The sequence below is a fragment of the Uranotaenia lowii genome, chromosome 3 (genome assembly GCF_029784155.1).
Source record: "Uranotaenia lowii strain MFRU-FL chromosome 3, ASM2978415v1, whole genome shotgun sequence".
NCBI lineage: Eukaryota > Metazoa > Arthropoda > Insecta > Diptera > Culicidae > Uranotaenia > Uranotaenia lowii.
This window is the reverse complement of record NC_073693.1, coordinates 165968757-165995274: the sequence shown is the minus strand read 5'-3', so window position 1 is coordinate 165995274 and position 26518 is coordinate 165968757. Positions and strand designations below refer to the sequence as shown.

Here is a 26518-nt window from a genome sequence, read left to right as displayed (position 1 = left end):
TGAATCTGAATTCTGAATCTGAATTCTGAATCTGAATTCTGAATCTGAATTCTGAATCTGAATTCTGAATCTGAATTCTGAATCTGAATTCTGAATCTGAATTCTGAATCTGAATTCTGAATCTGAATTCTGAATCTGAATTCTGAATCTGAATTCTGAATCTGAATTCTGAATCTGAATTCTGAATCTGAATTCTGAATCTGAATTCTGAATCTGAATTCTGAATCTGAATTCTGAATCTGAATTCTGAATCTGAATTCTGAATCTGAATTCTGAATCTGAAATCTGAATCTGAATTCTGAATCTGAATTCTGAATCTGAATTCTGAATCTGAATTCTGAATCTGAATTCTGAATCTGAATTCTGAATCTGAATTCTGAATCTGAATTCTGAATCTGAATTCTGAATCTGAATTCTGAATCTGAATTCTGAATCTGAATTCTGAATCTGAATTCTGAATCTGAATTCTGAATCTGAATTCTGAATCTGAATTCTGGATCTGAATTCTGAATCTGAATTCTGAATCTGAATTCTGAATCTGAATTCTGAATCTGAATTCTGAATCTGAATTCTGAATCTGAATTCTGAATCTGAATTCTGAATCTGAATTCTGAATCTGAATTCTGAATCTGAATTCTGAATCTGAATTCTGAATCTGAATTCTGAATCTGAATTCTGAATCTGAATTCTGAATCTGAAATCTGAATCTGAATTCTGAATCTGAATTCTGAATCTGAATTCTGAATCTGAATTCTGAATCTGAATTCTGAATCTGAATTCTGAATCTGAATTCTGAATCTGGATTCTGAATCTGAATTCTGAATCTGAATTCTGAATCTGAATTCTGAATCTGAATTCTGAATCTGAATTCTGAATCTGAATTCTGAATCTGAATTCTGAATCTGAATTCTGAATCTGAATTCTGAATCTGAATTTTGAATCTGAATTCTGAATCTGAATTCTGAATCTGAATTCAGTCTGAATTCTGAATCTGAATTCTGAATCTGAATTCTGAATCTGAATTCTGAATCTGAATTCTGAATCTGAATTCTGAATCTGAATTCTGAATCTGAATTCTGAATCTGAATTCTGAATCTGAATTCTGAATCTGAATTCTGAATCTGAATTCTGAATCTGAATTCTGAATCTGAATTCTGAATCTGAATTCTGAATCTGAATTCTGAATCTGAATTCTGAATCTGAATTCTGAATCTGATTTCTGAATCTGAATTCTGAATCTGAATTCTGAATCTGAATTCTGAATCTGAATTCTGAATCTGAATCTGAATTCTGAATCTGAATTCGGAATCTGAATTTTTAAACTCTCATTGATTGTCAAAATCTTATCTAGACTCTGTGAATGATTTCTGAGTTTTAATTTATGTTGGAACTTTAATTTTATGGGCTTATTTTAATTTGAAATCTGATTTACAATTTTATTATTTGATCAATCAATCAAAATATTTGAATCAGGTTTGTTTAATTTTCCTTTTTCGAATTCTTGTGGTGTATTTTTAATGACTTTGTGAGTAGAAAAAGTTCTCCGTTCGATTTTTATTTGAATATTTCGTTATCTGTTCTGCGAACCATCACTTCTTAGCGCTCTCTTAGTCATACTTACGTCAAATCTTAGCTTTCTATCATATAGAATATCTTCTACACGTTATACGAACGGAAAAAAACTTAATCGAGCTCGGAAGTTTGAAGCCTGACTGAAACTTTTTAAGGTTTGTCTAGAGATCCCGGATTTTCCCCCGGGCAATCGACAGTCGTTCAACTCAAGCGTTTTAGAAACTACAAAACGGTACACAATTTCACGGCCTTATTGTGAGCTTTCAATTTTTTGGTTTATGTTTTTCGTGTATTTGTGATGATTTTTTTGTCTTCAATTTTCTTTCTTCTAATTTGTTCCATCAGGAAGTGCTTAAAGCTACTGTATGATTGATTTTGAATTTATTTCTTTCCGCATTGGCTTTTAGATTAGCAAAAAAGTGAAAGTTCATCTCGTTTGTTTTAGTTAGCTTCTTTTCCTGCTGCATAAAGCTTATTTTTTTTATAAATCTATCACTATAAACTATACAATTAGAACACGTGCCTCTCATTTCCGTTTCCTCTAATAATACTGTACGCGAATCAACAGGTGGTGGTCGGTGGAATTGTGGCTGCATCCTTTCCAAACGGGGAAAAAGCTGACCAGTTTTGACTAGTCGCCGCCACGTGGCGCTCTGTGTCCTGGAATGTTATTCGACTTTTTGTTTTATTCCTAAAGCAGGGTCAACTTTTCTTTTCCTTCCGAAACGCACACGACATCTCGGCTGGGAGGATGTTTCGAAACTTGACTAGAAGTTTGGAAGGGTGTCGCAAGACGGTGATGATGGAAACAACCTATAAAACTTGTGAAATTGTTTTATTGACGGAGCTTAAGAGTGTCATTTACTTTGCATTTGTTCAACGGAACATTACTTAATCCGCTAGGACGTCTGAAAGGAAAAATGTCGAAATGGTACACGTTAGTCGAGCGAGCGGCAGGTGTGACGATCGTTCTTTTCAAACTTTAAAAAAAGGTATAAAAATATATAATAAAAAAGTTCTACGCTATCCTAGGTGGGCTCGTGGTTTGCCAATACTTAACGGTTTTCAAATGTTTGTTTCTTCACAGCAGGAACAACGTGATAAGAAAATTGGATATCTGATAAAAGGTCTACTTACATGATGACGTAATAAGCGTAAATAAATGCTACTTCTACTGAGTCAAAAAACTGCGCTCGGCATTATCTATTGTAAGGCTAAAAATGTGGAGTAGAAAAACAAACATATATGGAACATGCGAAACTTTCAAGACATTTTGTGGAAAACACTCTTCAATTTGAACTGGTAAAGCAATTCCAATTGTTTTGTGGCACTCTACAGTAAGCAGATTCGAATGAAATAGATTAGTGGAAGCATTTTTATCAAAGCTAAAAAGTTTTGTGCTCTAAGTCTATCGAGTTTTTTTTTTCTTCAAGCTACTAAGCAGTCAACCGAAACGGAAGCATTGAGGTTATTTTTTAAACCTTGATTGAAAGAGAAGCATTGCTGTTAGTTTACTAGACTACTGGGAAAGTTCTACAAATTTCAAAAGGTATTTATATTTGGAAGGGGTGCGGATTTAATGGAAGATCAAAGCCTGAAATATTATGTTTAATTCATAGTTAAAAAGTGAGAGAGTTACATATATTACAAAGAGATATAATTTAAAAATGTGTCTTTTTAGATAAATCTGTAAACACACAGATGAAGGTTGAAAAGTTTTTACAAAAAAATAATTAAAGATAGTATTAGTTCTAGTTTGAAAATTACAGGAAAATCTAGCTGAAAGTTTGCATTGGAAATACAGTATCAATTGCAGTTGTACTGAGTGTAAGTATCTTGATGATTTTTTTTAATTCAGAAAAGATTATAGTCTTTATAATGAATCCCGTAAGCATGGTGATTGAAAATTGTTGCCATATGACGCATTTGGTATCCATCGTACAATACATCTCTCATCGTGAAAAATTTGTAATTTTTAGTAACAATTTAGAGTGTACTTTACTTTTATTGCTTTCAGTTTCTTAAAAACTTGAATGAATTTACGGAAACACCTGAAAAATTCCTGAATAACAAATTAAACTTCAGAGTTTTACAGTCAACGATCGTGTGCTTAAATGTTATTAAGAAAATCTGAGTATCGATAATCAGTCATCACAATCACAAGCATGTCGTGACGGCGTTCAAGCGGCATCTAAATCTTTCGGTCAAGAATGTGACCAAAAAGTTTTCCAAGTGCTATTTATTGAACACACGATTGATGTCTAAAGACCCATATGGTCGAGATTAATCTATTTAAATAGAAAAACACTGCAAAAACAATTTGCTAAACCCGACACTCATAGAATAGGTTGCAAAAATCCAATTTAGACAATTTCTGGGCCGAAAAAACGTTGAAAAGTGTACTGTACCAAAGATGAAAAATATGATTGCAGAAGCACTACTGGCAAAAAGACTCGAGCTGGCTAATTCATCACAAGAAAAAAAATATAGCGAGAATCAAACTCACTGCAACATCTTATCTCGGCATGTCAGTCCGGGATCTTACCCAGTGTACCATCTGAGTCGGTTAGCAAACGAAAGTTTATTATCATAGCTTTTCTGACGAAACTATGCGTTATAGACCTATAGTGTCTTCGGGACAAACGATCAACATTACAAGCACTACAAAACTAGTTTTTTGAAAAATTTATTAACCACCTAGCAGTGTGTTAGAAATTGTCAGAAGTTTTTAGTTTGTACCTATTCTATAAACTTTTCTAAAGAAGTCATTACTGTATCAATAATCGTTTCAAAGTTATGACAATTTTTTAAAAAATATCATTTCTTTTCAATTTTTTCTACACAACTTTTTTGCGAATGATTTTTCATATAAAATATGTTCTAGAGAGGTGATCTTTTCTGATAGCAAAACTTTTAAATATGTAACCGAACTCGTCCGAACTCAGGAGATATAACCAGTTAAAAAGGACTATTTTTGATAAGTATTTTTAAGATACTTAAATTTCAAAACTTGTATACAGTATACAGTCGGCTAGCGAACGGTAGACAATGTGCTACTGGAGACCCCATAAACCCAACCTTCGGGTAGTGGTCATATCACCTCTTGTCTGCAACTCCGATTCTCTACCTCCCCATGGTCCTAGCTGGGGTGCGAGCAACCTTAGCGGAGATCGGGTATCCAACCCCGGTGGATACTTTGGTCGCATACAAACTGAGTTAGGGGGCTTCGTACGCGTCTGTTCTCCATGTCAGGGGCGGCGTGCGGAGTGCAACAACGTCCTGGTGATGTTCGGGACCCGAAACAGCAACATCACGACGGTCCTCCTGCGAGATAGTGGGGTTAGCTGCGGGCCTTGCGCGCCCGTGACTACAAAAAGCATAAGCAACAAACAACAAACAACAAATTTCGGATGGAAATCGGCAAAGACCCACGCGACGAAAAGGGACTAGCGATTGAAAACTTGGAACATGGAACTGCCGATCTCTAAATTTTGTGGGCAGTACCCACGTGCTCTCCAACGAATTGAAGAGCCGCAAATTCGACATCGTAGCGCTGCAGGAGGTATGCTGGAAGGGCTCCACGGAACGAACGTACCCAGATGGTCGTGCCATCTACCAGAGCAACGGCAACACACACGAGCTTGGAACAGCTTTTATAGTGATGGGAAAGATGCAAAAGCGCGTGATTGGGTGGTGGCCGATCAACTTAAGTATGTGCCGGTTGAGAATCATGGGCCGGTTCTTCAACATCAGCATCATTAACGTGCACAGCCCTCACCTCGGTAGTACCGGTGACGACAAAGACGAATTTTACGCGCAGCTGGAGCGTGAATACGACCGTTGCCCAGAACATGATATCAAGATCGTCATCGGGGATTTTAATGCTCAGGTCGGCCAGGAGGAGGAATTTAAACCGACAATTGGAAGGTTCAGTGCGCACCAGCTGATCAACGAAAACGGCCTTAGACTTATTGATTTCGCCGCTTCCAAACAAATGGCCGTACGTAGTACCTTCTTCCAGCACCGCCTCCCACACAAGTACACCTGGAGATCACCGTACCAAACGCAATCACAGATAAACCACGTTTTGATTGACAGCCGGCAATTCTCGGACATCATCGGCGTCAGATCCTGTCGGGGCGCCAACATCGAGTCGGACCATTATCTAGTGATGGTGAAGATGCGCCCAAAACTCTCCGTAGTGAACAACACGCGAAACCGGCGCCCGCCTCGGTTAAATATCGCGCGACTGAAGCAACCTGAGGTCTCGGCAGACTACGCGCAATCGGTCGAAGCAGCGCTGCCGGCAGAGGGCGAGCTTGACGAAGCCCCTCTCGAGGACTGTTGGGATACCATCAAGACAGCCATTAACAGAGCTGCGGAGAACGTCATCGGTTATGTGGACCGAACTCGACGGAACGACTGGTTCGACGAGGATTGTAGGAGGGTGATGGACGAAGAGAATGCCGCGCGGGCGTCAGTAGTGCAAAGAGGCACCCGCCGAAAGGTGGAAAATCGCCGACAGCGGAAGAGGCAGCGATTCCGAATTTTCCAGGAGAAAAAGCGCCGCCTGGCGGAGGAGGAGCTCGAGGAGCTGGAGCAGCTGCATCGTTCCCAAGAAACACGAAAGTTCTATCAGAAACTCAATGCATCCCGCAAAGGCTTCGTGCCGCAAGCCGAAATGTGCCGGGATAAGGACGGGGGCATCCTGACGGACAATCGTGAGGTGATTAAAGGTGGAAGCAGCACTTCGATGAACACCTGAACGGCGCACATGCAGGAGATCAAGACGGTGCACCACACCACCGCGGTGGGGGAAGGTACATCGCCGGCGTAGCCAACGACGTAGAGGAGCCACTCCCAACGATGAGAGAGGTCAAGGAAGCCATTCGCCATCTGAATAGAAACAAGTGGGCTGGGAAGGATGGCATCGCAGCTGAACTCATCAAAATGGGCCCGGACAAGTTGGCCGATTGCCTACACCGGTTGATAGTCCGGATCTGGGACATAGAACAGCTACCGAAGGAGTGGAAGGAGGGGGTAATATGCCCCATCTACAAGAAGGGCGACAAATTGGACTGTGAGAACTACCGAGCGATCACTGTCCTCAATGCCGCCTACAAAGTGTTGTCCCGAATCGTGGGAATAGATTCGTGGGAAGTCATCAGGCCGGCTTCATGGAGGGACGGTCAACGACTGATCAGATATTCACATTACGGCAAATCCTCCAAAAATGCCGGGAAAACCAAGTCCCTACGCACCATCTATTCATCGACTTCAAAGCCGCATACGACACGATCGACCGTAACGAGCTATGGAAAATTATGGACGAGAACGGCTTTACCGGAAAGCTGATCAGACTGATCAAGGCGACGATGGATGGAACGCAGTGCTGTGTGCGGATTTCGGGTGAATTGTCGAGTTCATTCGAATCGCGCAGGGGGCTTCGACAAGGTGATGGTCTATCCTGCATGATGTTCAACGTGGCGCTAGAAGGTGTTATTCGACGAGCGGTGGGCGAAATGCGGGGCACGATTTTCAACAGATCCAGTCAACTTATTTGCTTTGCCGATGGACATTGATATAGTCGGCAGATCATCTGCGGCGGTGGGGGAGATCTACCGCAAACTGAAACGCGAAGCAGGAAGGATTGAGCTGATGATTAATACGTCCAAGACGAAGTACATGCTGGCCTGCGGGTCCGAGACCGACCGAACCCGCTTGTCCAGTAATAACAAGCTCACGATCGACTGCGACGAGCTGGAGATAGTCGAAGACTTTGTCTATCTCGGCTCACTGGTGACCGCAGACAATGACACCAGCCGTGAGATCCGGAGGCGAATTATCAGCGGAAGTCGTGCCTACTATGGACTCCACTAGCAACTGCAGTCGAGAAGACTTAGCCCTCGCACGAAGTGTAACCTCACGGAGAAAAAACACTACTGTTGTTCCAATTATTTCAGCTTGTTATATTAATCATCAAAATGTAGTTGATATTTTCGCATTCAACTATAAATACAATAAATTCAACTACAATTTGCTGATTGACCTTACGCAATCAACTATGAATATAATAGATTTAACTGTAATGGTATAATAGCTTCAACTGTAAATATGATAGATTCAACTTCAATTGTATAATTGAATTTAGGCATTCAACTATTAATATTATAGATTCAACTGTACATTTCCGGTTGACCTTTCACATTTAACTATAAATATGCTACATTCTGATACCAACAAAAAGGTATAATTGATTGAAATATGAATAGTGTTCAATTCAGTGGATTTGATTACAGGGCATATAGTCATAGTCCTCAAAAGTTATTAAAATTACCAAAGGTTTGTTTTAAGAATTTTTAACCAAACTGAGAACCAAATTCAATGGACTTTAGAAACTGTTGAATTGTTATAAATAAACGGGGTTAAAATATCATGGATGGACATGTTTTTAGTCAAAATAGCATTTGATTAATTTGTGACCTGAAATTTTTTTTCTTTGACTGCATATCCCAAACACATTATTGCTCATTTTATAAGTTTCAAATTAAATTAAAATCGTAAATTGATCAGTAGGATTTGAGCACATTTTAGGTTTTCCTGAAGAAAGTAATGAAGAGCTTTCCACAGTTGATGGAGAAAATGGTTATTTTTTTTCTATTTTACCAATTATCATTTGTTATTTTCTCAACATTCATTACTAATAACAAACATCAGGTGCATTGCAGATTATTACAAATAATGCCCTGCTACATAGATTAAAAATTATCTGTATCATCTAGCTTAAGCCTTAAAGTTTATCATATAAATGATAATTCTATAATTTCACACCAAAGTTTCCTATGATAGGTATTGAGATTCAATGCAACTCTACTGCATCAAACAGGAACGATATTTTCGTCTGAGACCGGCCTCTTCATCGAATTGTAAACTCTCGATCGACTTGGACTGCCGCCGGATATAGGCCTTGCTCTCACATTCGGGACTCAAGTGGCGCAAATGCTTCCGGCGGGCATTACAGTACAAACTACCGAAGGTGGCACAGTGACCAAACAACGTCTGGAGATCGTTCTCGGTGGACGAAAGTTTCAGCTTACGAATATCTTCGACAGCCCCGCCACCGGAAGCACCCGCGAGTTGATCGTCATCGTCTCGGGTGGTGGGTGGAACTGGCGCTGAGCTTTGCTTCTTCAGCTGAAGGACCTCCCGGAGCAGGTCCGGCTGGTGGTGACGGTGTTGATTCGGAGGGTGTTGGTTTTGATTTTGGTTTGATTGGTGTTGATTGTGGTGGGTGAAGGATGAGTGGAAAAGACTAGAATAGTGCCATGCATCTACTGGAAGCGAGAAAGGACGCATCGACTGAAATAGGTGTCTCTTTGACGTACCTGCCCGTTCTTCCATGAACTCGTCTTCATCCGAGGATTCGATCCGGTCCTCCACGAGAGAGGATTGGCGCGAGAGGTTCGACTGTTTGAAAGGATTAAAGGTAAAATGGTGAAGATAAGATTGCTAAACAAATACGACGACCAACAAACCTGATTCAGCCGACGTCGTGGTGGCGATCGTTTATTCCAGAGTGCTTCCAATTGATCAAAATGCTGCGATTGTGCCAGGGCAGCCTGTTCGGGGCCAAGGTTTTGCTGAGATTCCATGTTCTTTGCTTCGGCCAGTTTCGATATCTCCTCCATACTAGCCGACACCGAGAATCGGCGCTTCAGTCTTTCGTCTACCTGAGCCATCATTACGGAAGAAGTAAGATGGGCGTATTTCTTCTGCCACGTGTACGTATCCAGGGAAACTTCTTTCTTCAACAATCGACGGGCTGGCCGTTTTGGTCCGGCGGGACGAAGGTCTTCTACATCTCTGGCTGGGGCAGAGTAGGTTGGAAGTTTGATATAGGAGGCAGGTGAGTTGTGCAGGCAGATGATGGGGAGACACGAACTGTCCATGAGCTGAACTACTATTCGGGAGCACTCCAGACTGATGTCAAAGCGGGTAAACTGGACGTGCATTTGAAGGGAGGTCAGCGCAAGTCCCCGTTTTGTTTCCCAAACAATCATTGTTTTGTCATCACTTCCGGAAACTGCGGTTGTGCCTGTGGAATGATTAAGATGTTTCTGTATCTTCAAATAAAAAAGTTAAACATGCTCACCATCTGCTGAGACTTTGACGCAAGTTACGGGAGCTAAGTGTCCAGCAAGCGTGTGAATTTCTTCACCAGTATGAATGTCCCAAATGATGAGGTTGGAATCCTTCGACCCTGATATGACTTGACTTTTGTTTGTAACGGAAACCGCTACGCAAGTGACGGCATCCGTATGTCCGACAAGAACCTGTGCCAACTTTCCACCCGAAGCCTGCCATACCTTAAGCGAAGTGTCCTTGGAACCCGTAATCAAATACAGTGAATCAGCAGTTATTACGAAGCACGTTATCTCCCCTGAATGAGACACGGTAAACTTTTCATCTTCCCTCGTGAGTGACCATATCCGTAGACTAGAATCCCCATTAGTACAAACTGCAAACTTCATATTGTTTGTAACGGCGAGACACTTGAAAGGTCCCTGAACACTTTGTAACACAGTACCAGTATCAGCCATCCACACGAAAAGACAACTGTCACGATCGGCCGAAATAATTCGTCGAGAATCCATCATAAAAGTGGCCGTAGTCACAAACGTGTTGTGACCTTTGAAAGTGGCCACTGCTGTGCCGAGGGCCAAACTCCAAACATTCACAGTCTTATCCTCTGAACCGGAAGCCACGAATTCACAATTTGGTGCAAACGTTACGCAAGTGACGGTTCCAGTGTGACCTTCCAGAATCGCCGTAAGTTCGGGTGTGTTCAGCTGCCAAATCTGGATACAACGACTTGCGGCTACCGCTGCCATCGTTGAATCCCGCGAAATGTCAAAACATATCACTGGACTAGAGGTCGTAGCTATGGCCGCCCGGCTTTTGGATAATTTCTTCATCGTCTTCTTCTTCTTCGGGTAAAAGTTAACAATCGAATCTTCGTTGCGGAACGAGTAGAAGGTAATTTTGTTGCCACCGGCAGTGATGAGGTAGTCATCCTTTTCCATTACGTAAACAGCTGTCACCGGACCCGGATTTGGTGGCAACGATCGAATGATGCGTCCGGAATGCATGTCGAAAATGTGAGCCCGGGTGTCCTCGCAGCCAACGATGGCCCGCTGGCTGTCCATTGCGATGCAAAGGTCGCGAATCTAAAGGATAGCAGAAACAGATAAAACAGATTCTCTTAATTTTGAAAATGCTTAGTCTTCTTATTTATCAAAATATTCAAAATCCTTTCCATATTTTTCGTTTGATCAAAAAGGTATGAAGATAAAATTCTAAAATCTAAAATTTAAATCAGATGGAGAATCAGATAGGGAAAATCATTCGGCATAAATATCCGAAACATCATGATTTTGCGCTTATACCTCTTTGGCTTCAAATGCCTCATTTTTTCCATAATATGACTTTTACAATTAATTTGAATGTGGATCGATTAAGAGCCTACATAAAAATAGGCGCGTGATATTTTTTATATCAATTTATATCAATTTAATTTATAGATATTTTTGCAACCAGTTGCAAAAATTTTTAGCACGAGTATCCAGAGTCAACTTAAACCAAATATTTTTGAAAATATCTGTCACCTACAAGCAACGCGCATCGCGGCAATCCGAAAAAAAGAAGCTCATTTTACGCCCATCGCGGATTTTTCCCTTTTCTTCTTCCTGTGACCTTTAAATTGGGCTGCGCCACTGCATTGCTGTTGTTCCAAATTCTTCAGATTACTATGTCTTTTACAACAATTATTCCTGACTTCACCAGCCATCGACCACTAAGCACATTTTCATATCGGAAAATACGCTTGAGAATCACAATCGTTAAATTTAGCACTGTGTAAGTAATAATGATCATACCGAAAGCCATTTTTCTTTCCTTTCCTTTCAACCATTATTTTTTCAATCATAATTAATATATCATTACACTTTAAATCAACGTTTTTCTATGCAATGTAAAAAAATTTGAAGCGTCAATAATCCATAAATAAATATTTGAAGTATGAGAACGTAGACGGAACGCGCTACCGAAAAAACACAACCGTACTCGTCCAAGGCCAACTGCCTTGAGCCTAGGGAAGGTGGCCTCGAATCATCAAAATTATAGGTCAGGTGATATAAATAAAAATTCAAGAATGGAAAAAGGGAGAAATCTAAGTAGTCAGGTATTTTATTTAAAGATCATTATTAGTTTAACAACGGATGCTGAATGTTCAAACTGCTACTACAATGACCATGCCCACGTCGTGAAAATTTTAAATCCAGTAGGTCGTGAACTGTACTTTTACAAGGGGAATGTGCTTTTCGATACTGTTTTTCACTTTTCGTTATGGCATAAAATAATTTTACTTCTAGCTCGATGAGTTCTGACGATGTCTGACGTCTGTGTATTTGTGTGAATTTTTGTAAACTTTGTTCACCACGTTTCTGCGAAACTGGGCAGTACAATAAAAATGATTTTTATCATTAAAAAATTGATTTTTTCCCTGTTCAATCTATAAAAGAAAAAAAAAATAGTTGAAAAAAAATTACAAAACCGACAAAATTGATGAAATTGATAAAATTGATAACATTGATAAAATTGATAAAATTGATAAAATTGATAAAATTGATAAAATTGATAAAATTGATAAAATTGATAAAATTGATAAAGTTGATAAAATTAATAAAATTGATAAAATTGATAAAATTGATAAAATAGATAAAATTGATAAAATTGATAAAATTGATAAACTTGATAAACTTGATAAAATTGATAAAATTGATAAAATTGATAAAATTGACAAAATTGACAAAACTGACAAAATTGACAAAATTGACAAAATTGACAAAATTGACAAAATTGACAAAATTGACAAAATTGACAAAATTGACAAAATTGACAAAATTGACAAAATTGACAAAATTGACAAAATTGACAAAAATGACAAAAATGACAAAATTGACAAAATTGACAATATTGACAAAATTGACAAAATTGACAAAATTGACAAAATTGACAAAATTGACAAAATTGACAAAATTGACAAAATTGACAAAATTGACAAAATTGACAAAATTGACAAAATTGACAAAATTGACAAAATTGACAAAATTGACAAAATTGACAAAATTGACAAAATTGACAAAATTGACAAAATTGACAAAATTGACAAAATTGACAAAATTGAAAAAATTGGCAAAATTGACAAAATTGACAAAATTGACAAAATTGACAAAATTGACAAAATTGACAAAATTGACAAAATCGACAAAATTGACAAAATTGACAAAATTGACAAAATTGACAAAATTGACAAAATTGATAAAATTGATAAAATTGACAAAATTGACAAAATTGACAAAATAGACCAAACTGACAGAATTGACAAAATTGACAAAATTATCAAATTAATAAAATTTACAAAATTTACAAAATTTACAAAATTTACAAAATTAACAAAATTTACAAAATTTACAAAATTTACAAAATTTACAAAATTTACAAAATTTACAAAATTTACAAAATTTACAAAATTTACAAAATTTACAAAATTTACAAAATTTACAAAAGTTACAAAATTTACAAAATTTACAAAATTTACAAAAGTGACAAAATTTACAAAATTTACAAAATTTACAAAATTTACAAAATTTACAAGATTTACAAAATTTACAAAATTTACAAAATTTACAAAATTGACAAAATTTACAAAATTTTCAAAATTTACAAAATTTACAAAATTTACAAAATTTACAAAATTTACAAAATTTACAAACTTTACAAAATTTACAAAATTTACAAAATTTACAAAATTTACAAAATTTACAAAATTTACAAAATTTACAAAATTTACAAAAGTTACAAAATTTACAAAATTTACAAAATTTACAAAATTTACAAAATTTACAAAATTTACAAAATTTACAAAATTTACGAAATTTACAAAATTAACAAAATTTACAAAATTTACAAAATTTACAAAATTTACAAAATTTACAAAATTTACAAAATTTACAAAATTTACAAAATTTACAAAATTTTCAAAATTGCCAAAATGGTCAGAAATAATAAAAAAGACAAAATTGACAAAATTGAATAAAATTGACAAAATTGACCAAATTGACAAAATTGACAAAATTGACAAAATTGACAAAATTGACAAAATTGACAAAATTGACAAAATTGACAAAATTGACAAAATTGACAAAATTGACAAAATTGACAAAATTGACAAAATTGACAAAATTGACAAAATTGACAAAATTGACAAAATTGACAAAATTGACAAAATTGACAAAATTGACAAAATTGACAAAATTGACAAAATTGACAAAATTGACAAAATTGACAAAATTGACAAAATTGACAAAATTGACAAAATTGACAAAATTGACAAAATTGACAAAATTGACAAAATTGACAAAATTGACAAAATTGACAAAATTGACAAAATTGACAAAATTGACAAAATTGACAAAATTGACAAAATTGACAAAATTGACAAAATTGACAAAATTGACAAAATTGACAAAATTGACAAAATTGTCAAAATTGTCAAAATTGACAAAATTGACAAAATTGACAAAATTGACAAAATTGACAAAATTGACAAAATTGACAAAATTGACAAAATTGACAAAATTGACAAAATTGACAAAATTGACAAAATTGACAAAATTGACAAAATTGACAAAATTGACAAAATTGACAAAATTGACAAAATTGACAAAATTGACAAAATTGACAAAATTGACAAAATTGACAAAATTGACAAAATTGTCAAAATTGACAAAATTGACAAAATTGACAAAATTGACAAAATTGACAAAATTGACAAAATTGACAAAATTGACAAAATTGACAAAATTGACAAAATTGACAAAATTGACAAAATTGACAAAATTGACAAAATTGACAAAATTGACAAAATTGACAAAATTGACAAAATTGACAAAATTGACAAAATTGACAAAATTGACAAAATTGACAAAATTGACAAAATTGACAAAATTGACAAAATTGACAAAATTGACAAAATTGACAAAATTGACAAAATTGACAAAATTGACAAAATTGACAAAATTGACAAAATTGACAAAATTGACAAAATTGACAAAATTGACAAAAATTGACAAAATTTACAAAATTGACAAAATTGACAAAATTGACAAAATTGACAAAATTGACAAAATTGACAAAACTGACAAAATTGACAAAATTGACAAAATTGACAAAATTGACAAAATTGACAAAATTGACGAAATTGACAAAATTGACAAAATTGACAAAATTGACAAAATTGACAAAATTGACAAAATTGACAAAATTGACAAAATTGACAAAATTGACAAAATTGACAAAATTGACAAAATTGACAAAATTGACAAAATTGACAAAATTGACAAAATTGACAAAATTGACAAAATTGACAAAATTGACAAAATTGACAAAATTGACAAAATTGACAAAATTGACAAAATTGACAAAATTGACAAAATTGACAAAATTGACAAAATTGAAAAAAATGAAAAAAATGAAAAAATTGACAAAATTGACAAAATTGACAAAATTGACAAAATTGACAAAATTGACAAAATTGACAAAATTGACAAAATTGACAAAATTGACAAAATTGACAAAATTGACAAAATTGACAAAATTGACAAAATTGACAAAATTGACAAAATTGACAAAATTGACAAAATTGACAAAATTGACAAAATTGACAAAATTGACAAAATTGACAAAATTGACAAAATTGACAAAATTGACAAAATTGACAAAATTGACAAAATTGACAAAAATGACAAAATTGACAAAATTGACAAAATTGACAAAATTGAAAAAATTGACAAAATTGACAAAATTGACAAAATTGACGAACGGCCGAATACCGAATATTGACCTTTTCAACCAAACGATCGAATCAAACGAATCAAGCCAAACGAATATTCGGCCGAATATTCGGTCGAATATTCAGTCGAATATTCTGTTGAGTTTTTAATGAAAAAAAAATAAGGGATTATTTCAATGCTTTTAATTTCTTCCATATGAAGGCCCTTCATGTTTTTTAGTCGATTTCAACCGGATGATAATATCGGATGATGAATTACAAGATATTTTTAAGTAGGGTTCTTTCTGATTTTTAAAATGTCACCAATAACTGAAAAGACATCAGGTGACTAATCGCTTCTAGGGCGTTTAGTTCCAAAGAGATTACGTTCCTGTAGAATCTGGGATAAAAATGTCGAAACAGGTGCCAAGCCATTTGAATTTTCTTTTTGATATTGAATTAGATGAAGGCAAAATTTGAGCAAGATATCTTCAAAATACATAGTTGTTGAAAAGATAGATAATCTTTAACCTTAAGTAAACTATACTTTAAATCACACGTATCCACATGGTCAGGCATTCGAGATGATTAAAAAAAAAACATATTAAAAAGGGCAAAATTTATGTTTATTTTGAATTTTTTGATAAACGATTATTGAACACAAAATCTAAAAGTTTGAAAAAATTGGAGTTTTTTATTTGATTTAGCAAATAATCAGACAATATTCGGGACGTTTTAAACAACATCTGGACATCCAGGACAGATTTGACTTATCTGGTATCTTCACTGGATTTATGGGCAAGCCTGAATATATCCAGAAAATGTGGAATAAACTAAAATCAAAGAATAAAGCGTACAGTGAAAATACGCTGATACACCTTAGATGTTTTGCTTAAGCCATAAGTTTTTAATGATTGTGTTGCTTTTAAAACATTACTTTTCAATATTTTATAAATTATTCAAAGTCATTTGAAAGTCTGTAGTAGATATTCGGCCTATTTCGCCGAATACTTAGCTCAACTAATCGGTGAGCCGAATATTCGGCTTAACGGTTTTCTGGCGGTATTCGGCGCCAAATATTCGGCCGACCGAATATTCGGTACATCTCTAGTCAAAATAGATGCAACAGAAAAAATTGTTCACATTGGCCACATTGAAATTTCAATTGTATTTTTAATTATAAGACCTCTTCATTCTTATAGATAATAGATCATTAAAATTTTCAATTAGTTTCAAATTATGTCATTTATATGAAAATTATAATTATTTCAAAATTCTTTTATCCTATGAACAATTTCGAATCTTAATTTATAAAGTTCATTAAGGATTAATTGCGTTCGAAATTTTTTAATCATAATTCCGAATTTGTAAATCTATCATTTAGTTTTTTTTTGTGCCATGTGTATCCAAATATAATTTTCAGGCTGTAAGAAAGGCTACAATCCACTGTCAAGTGTATTATATCGGGTTTTTTTCAAAATCTAATGGTATGGTTCAAAAGTGTAATGATTCCATTCTTTCTCTTTAATCACGAGGTTAGCCTCAAGCAATAATCATTGTACGTTCATCAAAGCAAAATATCGAATCAAAAAATTTTCGAGCATTGCAAAAACCGAAAAACTGCTACTAGGAGTGTAATATTATTTTACGAGTGACCTACAAAGTTTTTTTGTCCACTTGAGGAAGCTTGCTAATGGGTGGTAAAAGATGTTTATCCCCGAGACGAAGAAAAAACTGTGAGAAAAGAAATCATTTGTATTTGCCACACGTGCACAAATTGCTTCGCCCGGATAGTCTTGATGTTGCCTTCCGAAAAGTCCCCGGAAGAACATCTTGATTTCTCACCGGAAAACTCCCGGAAACCGAAAAGTCGTACAGGGAGATTTATTGGAAACGTTCGTTTTTATTAACTTTCTGGTAAGCGGGCATGAATCCTTACCGGGAAGTCTCGTCAATTTACAAGGACACACATTCGGGTTGTATGGAAAGCTTCCTTTGCTACACGTGCCTTTGTGGAAAACTTGTTGTTCTCCCCTTTCCTTGGTTTTGTGTGTGTGTTTGTGAGTGCTTAATGTTTTTGTTTGTACATGATTTGATGGAACTCTGTCGGCAGAAATGGCTACATATATTTGAATATAGTAGCTACAAAATACATTTCACCCCACTTGTACATACCCAAACAATGTGAATGGGAGCAAACATTTGCTTCGAAGTCACACGGTTCAATGATGAAAACTCTAATGGGCTTTCGATTGATGACCCTGGGGGCAGCAAGCATTTTCGGTGGCATGTCAATCGTTCCGTCGATTAGACGTGACAATCCGAGAGCTTTTCCAATACCTACACCTTGAACCACTTATCGAGTGCTGTGTACCGATTGTGGCCATGTCGATAAACTGATTTTTTGAAGCGAGAACAACGAGAATGATGTTGTTGCTACATATTTGGATCAGTTGGAAGTTATCAACACTAATTAGAATCCATTTTACTTGTTATTTATTTTAAATGAAGAGCTTCATGTTGAGCTAAAATTTTAAGACACAAAAATTTAAATTCTAATGAACTTTTGAAATGAAATTGTCGTACAAAGGATTTATGGGTTGAACAATCATCCCCAGAAAAAAAAAAGTTTTTCAAAATACTCTAAATCGTCTATCATTCTCACTGGCAGACTTCAGCCCGAAAACCGCCATTCATTTTTCAAAACAAGAGGCCACGGCTTGAGAGTTCCTCTGAATTATTCCTTTCAATTTTAACAAATGACGGCATGGCAAATTTGGTGGTCAGTAAACAGCTGCCAAAAAAAAACAAAACCGGGGACCATTTTTTCTCCAACCAACTTGACGAAGGTTCGGTTTTCTCAGTAGCATTTGAACAGAAATCCTCAGCATTCCTTTCCGAGAATTCGGCAACATATTTAACTTTCACCGGGACATCCTTTTGTTCGGCGAAAACAGAAGCTCAATTTCAAACCGGCGTCGTCGTCGTCGTCGTTGCCGTTCAAAGTTCACTCTTTCATTGAAGATTGAGAATACTTTTTACTTCCCAAAAAAACATTTGGCCAAATTTTGCGGCGCCATGTATAGAGCAATTGCTTCCGCCCTGTGCTGCAAACAAAAGATAATTTATAATTTAGCATCGAACCGGATCCAGAACACATTACAGTGTAGAAGTAGAGCGCTGCCTACTGAGTTGAGTTGACGAGGGTCGAGTTTGGATTTCCTTTCGGTTTGACAGTTGACGTTTGTGAGTCCGTGGCAGTGATTGAGTGTTAATAAATGGAAGTGCGCGCCATCAAATGGGTCGTGTCATCGTCGTCGTTGGCCTAGTATCATGAAGTATTTAGATGGTTCATTATTGTCGTCCCCCAAATTCTTGAGAAATTGTGACCTACAGAGGGAAGGGAAAAAAAACTTTTGGCTGGCTCTTTGCTAAGCACTAAGCGTGCATTTTTTACGCTGAATTAAGAATTGTAGATTTAGGAAAATAATACCTGGTTTTAGGTATCAGAAATGGGGCAAGCTTAATAGTGGCACGTTATCCGAACGTACAAAGCAGATTTAAAGTTATTTTCTCGGGAAATCGAAACCGAAGCGGTCGGAAAACCGTTGAACTTTCTTGGAACGTCAATCAATGTACTGTTTTCTTAACATTGTTATTTTAACGCAAGGGAATTAAGATGGTAGATTCCTGTTCTTTTGACTTTGAGGTGGTACTCTGAAATTAGTTTTTTTTTTCAAGCAAACGGATAACAACTCAAATGTTTTTTTAAACTTTTTTGGAACATTTCCACTATTGGACAGCCCCATACAATGAGGCGGCAAAAAGTATATTTTTGCTATTTTTGAACTTTTTTGAAGATGAAATGAGTTGTATATATATTCAAAACCCAATATAAACTATTTTCAGTTTTGGTTTTACATGTGTGCTCAGAAAGGAAAATAAAATTGGAACATTAACTCGTAAAAATGTATAGTGTAGTTTTGAAACAATACTTGTTTAAATAATCTTATTTTTGAAACGCGTTAATATTTTTCAGTTCTGTGTTCACAAAAAATATTCGAGAGATTAAAGCAAACCCACTCACGGTATTTTTGTTCATGATTATTCAGTTTTGTATGAAGAATTAGAGAGTACACGCAAAAAAATGCAGCATCAAAATTTTATTATTTTTGGGAAATAAGTAGTTTTTAAAAAATCTCAGCTATTTCTACAGGTATCGAAATTCTATCTAAGCTTTTGGTCACAATCAATTTCAATCATCTTTCTGCACGAAATGAACGATGTTTGCTTAGTGATGTTTAACCTAAAACATACCATTTTTCCAAAACAGTTAAAAATTATCCATTTTTTGTTTTTATTATAACTTATTAGACCTACAGCTATGTTTAAAAGACAAAAAAAAGTTTTGGGAAACGTTAGGCTTTTTTCTTAGAGACCGAAATGTTTAAAGCTTTTGAGTAAATCATCAAATTACTCATTTTTAACACTTTTTTGTTAACCGTGTAAAAATGAAAAATATCTCGAAAAGAAGCTTAGAAAATAAGCTTTCTAACGATGTATTGGGAATTTATGTAGCATTTCATTTAAGGGAGAAAACTGATTTGAACAGTGTTCGGCATCGCTAACTGAAAAAGTAGCGCCGCTAATTAAATCGCTAACTCATTTAAAGTTAGCGATCGCTGATTAAATTCGCTAAATGTGCTGAAATAGTTATCGCTTCAAGTTTGAAGCGCTAATCGCTGACTGTCGATCTAAAGTAACATTAATCGAAAAAATATTCAATTTTTTTAAATTCATGTTGTGTGGATTTTGAGTTTTTTTTTAAATTAAAATTAAATGCAGTTGGATCGGTTAACAGCCTATTATCAATTGCCCAAGCCACTGCAGTGATTTGACATTTTAACCATAATTTCTAACAGCAACATAAAAACGGTTGTATCCCGATTGTTTTGACTCAAATATTTACCAATATATGGGCTATAGTATTTATTAGGTCCGATGCAAAATCTTTAACCAGTTTTCACCTTTTTCAAACCTGCAGGAGTATTGCCAAATGTCATTAAATGTCAATTTCTAGTCGCACTGAAAGCAAACTGTTGACGACAACTTAATAATGACAGTTGTATGGTGATTTGGTCTTATTTTTATATGAAGTGATATGTAAAATCAGTAAAATACTAAATAATGAAAAGTAAACATCTCATCTCATCCACTTAAAAACAAAAAGCTAACTAAAGGAAGTTAATCATAATTTACAAATTTTCAACATCTTTAATTGTATTTTTCTTTTGTGAATGTTGAGAAAATAAGTGCTTAAAAGGATAAAAAAAAGTTTATCTGTGTGGCATGTGGAGGTGATGTGAGGTGACCCAAAACCCCAATCCTCTACTGAAACCACTCGAAGTGGAAATTTTCGCTTGAATCGCTTATTGGAGTCAGAATAATATCCAATGTCACTGTAATATGCTAATTCACAAAAAATTATACTTCTTTGAATAAAAATTCGTAAGATTGATACAAAGATAGCGGTGAACCTCATTTTCTACCCGGTACCATTTTTGATCGCGTAAATCGATTTTGACGAAACTTAGCCAGTTACTAGATCGAACATTTTAACATCTTTGGACCATATTTTAAGATTTTTCAATGAAAATTGTCAAAGATACAGCGAATTTAGTGAAGCAGTTCCAAATTTCTCTTTTTTACGGAAACAGCTGTTTGTTTGTTTCCAGTCATTTAATGACTTTAAATTTTGTAGAGCGCTAGTTGGAAAGTTGAACTAGATTGTGTTAAAATTTCATGAAAAAATATCAACCGAGAGAGAAATGGCAGCTTGTAAAAGTTAGGAGAGCGTGCGTAGCTTAACACGATTTCATTATTATTTTAACGCAACTTTATAAACGAGTGATTTGGTTATACATTTTATCTCCAGACATTTATTTCTGACATTTATTTCTGAATATTTTCAAAGTTTCGTAGCTATCGCACCAGCCAATTAGAGCATCTTCGTGTTATTTTTTAAGGGATTTTGCAATTAAAAGTTTTTATTCGTCGTTCATCTTTGTTATTCCAAGGCACTCAAAACATTTCGTTGCGTTGATTTTTTTTTTTCAACCATAGGATAAAACAATCTTAGACCATATCTTTCAAAGTACTTTTAATTTTATTAATTTGATTGAAACATAATCAGGCCGGAAAAACTTTAAAACCCTCTTTGGTTACTCGGAGTTGAAACATCACGTATACAGTGTATATAATACACACTCGAAATTCAGCCTATACTCCAATCATGAGTTCTCGACATTGCAACGTGCTTGGCATCAATCACATTGCGTATGACTAAAGGGGAAACAAAATAAAGACGTTTTCATGCCCCTCCCTATCTTATCATAAGACGAAGGAGGAGCGCTGTGCCTGCGTGCGTCTTTCAGATTGGTACCAATAGATGAAAAATTAACTTCAGGAAAGTTTCAGCTCGATTGGTTAACGCACGTGCTGGCGCAACCGATTTCAGGGTTGTATGAGAATTTTTGGCAAAATGTTTCACTCTTTATGTTCTAAAATATGCCTCCAGAATGCTATATTGCCCAGAATTGCAGAATTTATAGTCCAAACAATGAGGAACAAGTTTGAAGAAGATTGTAACACGATACTAATTTACTTTGGTGAGATATTCGCAATTGAATGTGTGATTTTTTGCATTTCATTGATATTTCGTGTATGGTGTAAGGGTCATTACATTAGTTCATAAATTAAAAAAATTCAATCAATCCGATATCATTCGTTTGAGTCACTTTTATGTGCGATCAACAGTGTTATTGATGTGTGGATTTATAATCGAAAAAACTATATAAAATGCATTTAAGAAGCTTTCATACCGAGTTTAGATTTCACGCATCCTTCCATAATGAAATATTTCAATGATCTCATCACCCTATTTAATCTACAATATGTAGAGGAAAAATCCACTGGCGACTTTCGATTTTTGGTCCTTGAGCTTAACCACTCGCTGCAGAAGCTCAAGGCACATATTCTAAAAAGTCCGCAGGTGGTGTTTGTGGTATTTTATTCCAAGATTCAACTAGATGGCGCTTCAGAACTGCCAACCCGTCATGTTTTGTAGAGTAGACTTCGGGATTTTGTATACCCCAGACAGCCAAGTCCATAGGGTTCAGGTCCGGCGAACTCCCCGACCACTCCGTACTCGAAATTAACCCTCGAAACCCTTCGCACACAAAAATTGGGACCCCTTTCCTTCGTAAGCCAATGCGAAGTTCTGCTGAAAAACCACCAACCAAAACCACAATTGGGACGTGTCCAGAGTTCGAAGATATGCCGTAGAACTATTTTCGATACGTAAATTGAATGATCTACACCTCTTCAGGGTGTTCGGTTGATCTTCACAAGGAAAGTACGGGCGATTCCGACCCAGACCTTTAATAAGACAGATTTCTGTCGTCTTGTGGCCTTTAATACGTTTGCATAGGTTCGTGATCTTTCTGGCAACCAAAATCTGTAGATCTGTTTTTTTCACGAACCGCTGTACGGTGGCGAATTCATCTGCAGAAAACACGATATTCTCCAAATTTTTCATGCGCGGACCGCGGCTGGGCCTGAAGACCATCTTCCAAGGTTCGACGGCGCTTTTGATCCGGTGTATTAAAATCTATCGCCAATTAAGTGTTACTACGCCAAGAAAATTCTCTCATGCTGCATCTTGATGATCTTCACCATGGTAGGTGTCGCTACTGTAGCTTGACGGTCCCCACCATACTATACTTGGGTACTTCTGATCTCCAGGTATCTTCCAAGTGCGATCCAAAATTTAAAAAAATACATACACCTAGGTTTTTTTTACACGTTTTTTTACGCGGTTTTTTAACACGGCTTTTTTTACACGGTTTTCGGGAATTAACACGGTTTTTGAGAGAAAATCCTTTTCAAAGGAAAACACTTAGAATCTTTTTGAAGTTAGGAAAATCTTATCTCTTAGACTAAGAACATGATACATGAGACCTGAGACCTGGGATCTGAGACCTGGGATCTGAGACCTGAGACCTGAGACCTGAGATTTGAGACCTGAGACCTGAGACCTGAGACTTGAGACCTGAGACCTGAGACATGAGACATGAGACCTGAGACATGAAACATTAGAAATTAGACATGAGACCTGGGACCTGGAAACTGAGACAGGAGATATTAGACTTGAGACCTCAGCATGAGACATGAGACCTGAGACCTGAGACCTGAGGCATGAGACAAGAGCCATGAAACATGAGACTTTAGACCTGAGACATGGAACATGAGACATGAGGCATGAGACATAAGTCATGAGACCTGAGGTATAAGACAAGAGCCATGAAACATGAGACCTGAGACATGAGACTTTGGACCTGAGACCGGAGACAAGCTACTAGAATTAGTACCGCGAGAAATGAGTTTAGCTCCGATTTCAACATGCGACCCCTCTAATGAAAGGGTTTGACTTGTGGGTGACGAAAAATAGTGTCGCGACTTCGCTAGTACAAGCTACTAGGGTTAGTACCGGTAGAAATTATATTAGCTCCGATTTAGACTTGCGACCCCTCTAGTGAAAGGGTTTGACTTGTGGGTGACGAAAAATAGTGTCGCGACATCGCTAGTACAAGCTACTAGTTTTAGTACCGCGATAAATTAGTTTAGCTCCGATTTCAACTTTCGACCGGTCAAGTGAAAGGGTTTGACTTGTAGATGACGAAAAATAGTGTCGCGACTTCGCTAGTACAAGCTACTAGGGTTAGTACCGCGATAAATTGGTTAAGCTCCGATTTATACTTGCGACCCCTCTAGTCAAAGGGTTTGACTTGTTGGTGACGAAAAATAGTGCCGCGAGTTCGCTAGTACAAGCTACTAGTGTTAGTACCGCGAAAAATTAGTTAAGCTCCGATTTAGACTTGCGACCGGTCAAATGAAATGGTTTGACTTGTAGGTAACGAAAAATTTTGTCGCGACTTCGCTAGTACAAGTTACTAGGGTTAGTACCGGTAGAAATTAGATTAGCTCCGATTTCAACTTTCGATCGTTCAAGTGAAAGGGCTTCACTTTTAGGTGATGAAAAATAGTGTCGCGAGCTCGCTAGTACAAGCTACTAGGGTTGAAACTAATTGTTACCTGTACTAACCCTAGTAGCTTGTACTAGCGAAGTCGCGACACTATTTTTCGTCACCAACAAGTCGAACCCTTTCACTAGAGGGGTCGCAAGTTGAAATCGGAGCTTAACCAATTTATCGCGGTACTAACCCTAGTAGCTTGTACTAGCGATGTCGCGACACTATTTTTCGTCACCCACAAGTCAAACCCTTTCACTAGAGGGGTCGCAAGTCTCAATCGGAGCTTAACTAATTTCTCGCGGTACTAACCCTAGTAGCTTGTACTAGCGAAGTCGCGACACTATTTTTCGTCATCTACAAGTCAAACCCTTTCACTTGACCGGTCGAAAGTTGAAATCGGAGCTAAACCAATTTATCGCGGTACTAACCCCAGTAGCTTGTACTAGCGAACTCGCGACACTATTTTTCGTCACCTACAAGCCAACCCCTTTCACTAGAGGGGTCGCAAGTTGAAATCGGAGCTAATATAATTTTTCGCGGTAATAACACTAGTAGCTTGTCTCAGGTCTAAAGTATCATGTCTCATGTCTAATCTTTCATGGCTCTTGTCTCATACCTCAGGTCTCATGTTTTATGTCTCATATCTCATGTCTCAGGTTTCATTTCTCATGTCTCATGTCTCAGGTGTCATGTCTCAGGTCTCATGTCCCATTTTTTTTTTTTTTTTTTTTTTTTTTTTTTTTTTTTTTTTTTTTTTTTTTTTACAAGATGGAAATTTGACTTCAAACCATAACAGCCGGGTGTTTGCTGCCGTGTGTGGGTTCGTCCCACTAAAACCACCTTGGGCTTCGTGTGCCAGATGTGCCCCTTGGTTTCACCCTATGATACTACATCAAGGGGTAGGCTGTGCTCATGCACTTATACATCTCACCCTTTTCCTCTTTCTCAATTTTTCCTCAATGATCATCGTTCTGCTTTATCCTTTTTCTCCTTTTTTTCTCCTTCTCCTTCTTCTCTATCGCCAACTTCAGACTGGTACGGAAGACCCCGAAACGTGTGCCGGTTAGGTAACGCTTTCATAATCACTCACGCCCGTCACAGCATCCACTATCCCGGGGACCTCGAAACGTGTGCCGGCTAGGTAACGCTTTCAAAGTAACTCGCGCCCGTCACAGCAACCACTTCCGCAGGATTTCTAACCACCAAGGCATGGCCGATTGAGAAACTACCAAGCTAGAATCCCGACACGACCATCCCCAATGGTATCTCCGCTTCCTTTTGCTGCAGGAAAGATCGTAGCTGAGTACGTGAGACCTTTTAAGTCCCCCAGCTGTATACATGCAGGACTCATCCCAGGTCCATAATGCTGAGCAGCTGACGAAAATGATGGTAGCGGTGTGCGACATGACCATGCCCAGAAGAAATACACCGAAGTGGTGGCGACGACCGGCTTACTGGTGGACTTCAGAAATAGCTGAGCTTCGTACTAGCTGTCTAAAAGCGAGACGACGAGCTCAACGGGCGAGAAATGAAGCCGACAGAGAAACGAGAGGTGCCGTTTACCGAGCAGCCAGGGTGGCACTTAAGCGAGCTATTAAAACAAGCAAAGAAAACTGCTACAGAGCGTTATGCCAGAGCGTAGATGATAACCCATGGGGCCAAGCCTATAGAGTTGCACTGGCGAGATTCGGTGGCCCAAGGTCGCCGACCGAAAAGTGTCCGGAAAAACTGAGAGAGATCGTTGCACATCTTTTCCCGCAGCATGGCCCGACGCAGTGGCCACTTACTCCGTACGACGCGGGTGCCCACGACATTGAGCCAGTAACGAACGAAGAACTCGTGGCTATCGCTAAGAAACTTGCGGTGAATAAGGCCCCTGGTCCGGACGGAATCCCAAATGCAGTGCTGAAAGTGGCGGTACAGACCATTCCGGATACCTTCAGAGTGGTGCTACAAAAGTGTC

General features: G+C 36.9%; 1 protein-coding gene across 5 annotated transcripts in view; it reads right to left on the bottom strand.

Annotated features, from left to right (window-relative positions):
* Window positions 1-1392: 1392 nt before the first annotated feature.
* The window catches only part of LOC129758243 (protein qui-1), a 457546-nt gene continuing 432420 nt past the window's right edge, over window positions 1393-26518 (bottom strand). For 3 of the 5 annotated variants that reach the window (XM_055755711.1, XM_055755709.1, XM_055755710.1), the window contains exons 20-23: window positions 9725-10799; window positions 9108-9667; window positions 8958-9039; window positions 1394-2480 (exon numbers count right to left, since the gene is read on the bottom strand). In XM_055755711.1, the coding sequence (XP_055611686.1) occupies window positions 2464-2480; window positions 8958-9039; window positions 9108-9667; window positions 9725-10799 (1734 nt within the window). In that variant the 3' untranslated portion in view covers window positions 1394-2463. Of the gene's footprint in view, window positions 2787-8957; window positions 9040-9107; window positions 9668-9724; window positions 10800-26518 lie in introns of all 5 variants that reach the window. The other 2 variants (XR_008739925.1, XM_055755712.1) reach the window with 2 other exon arrangements.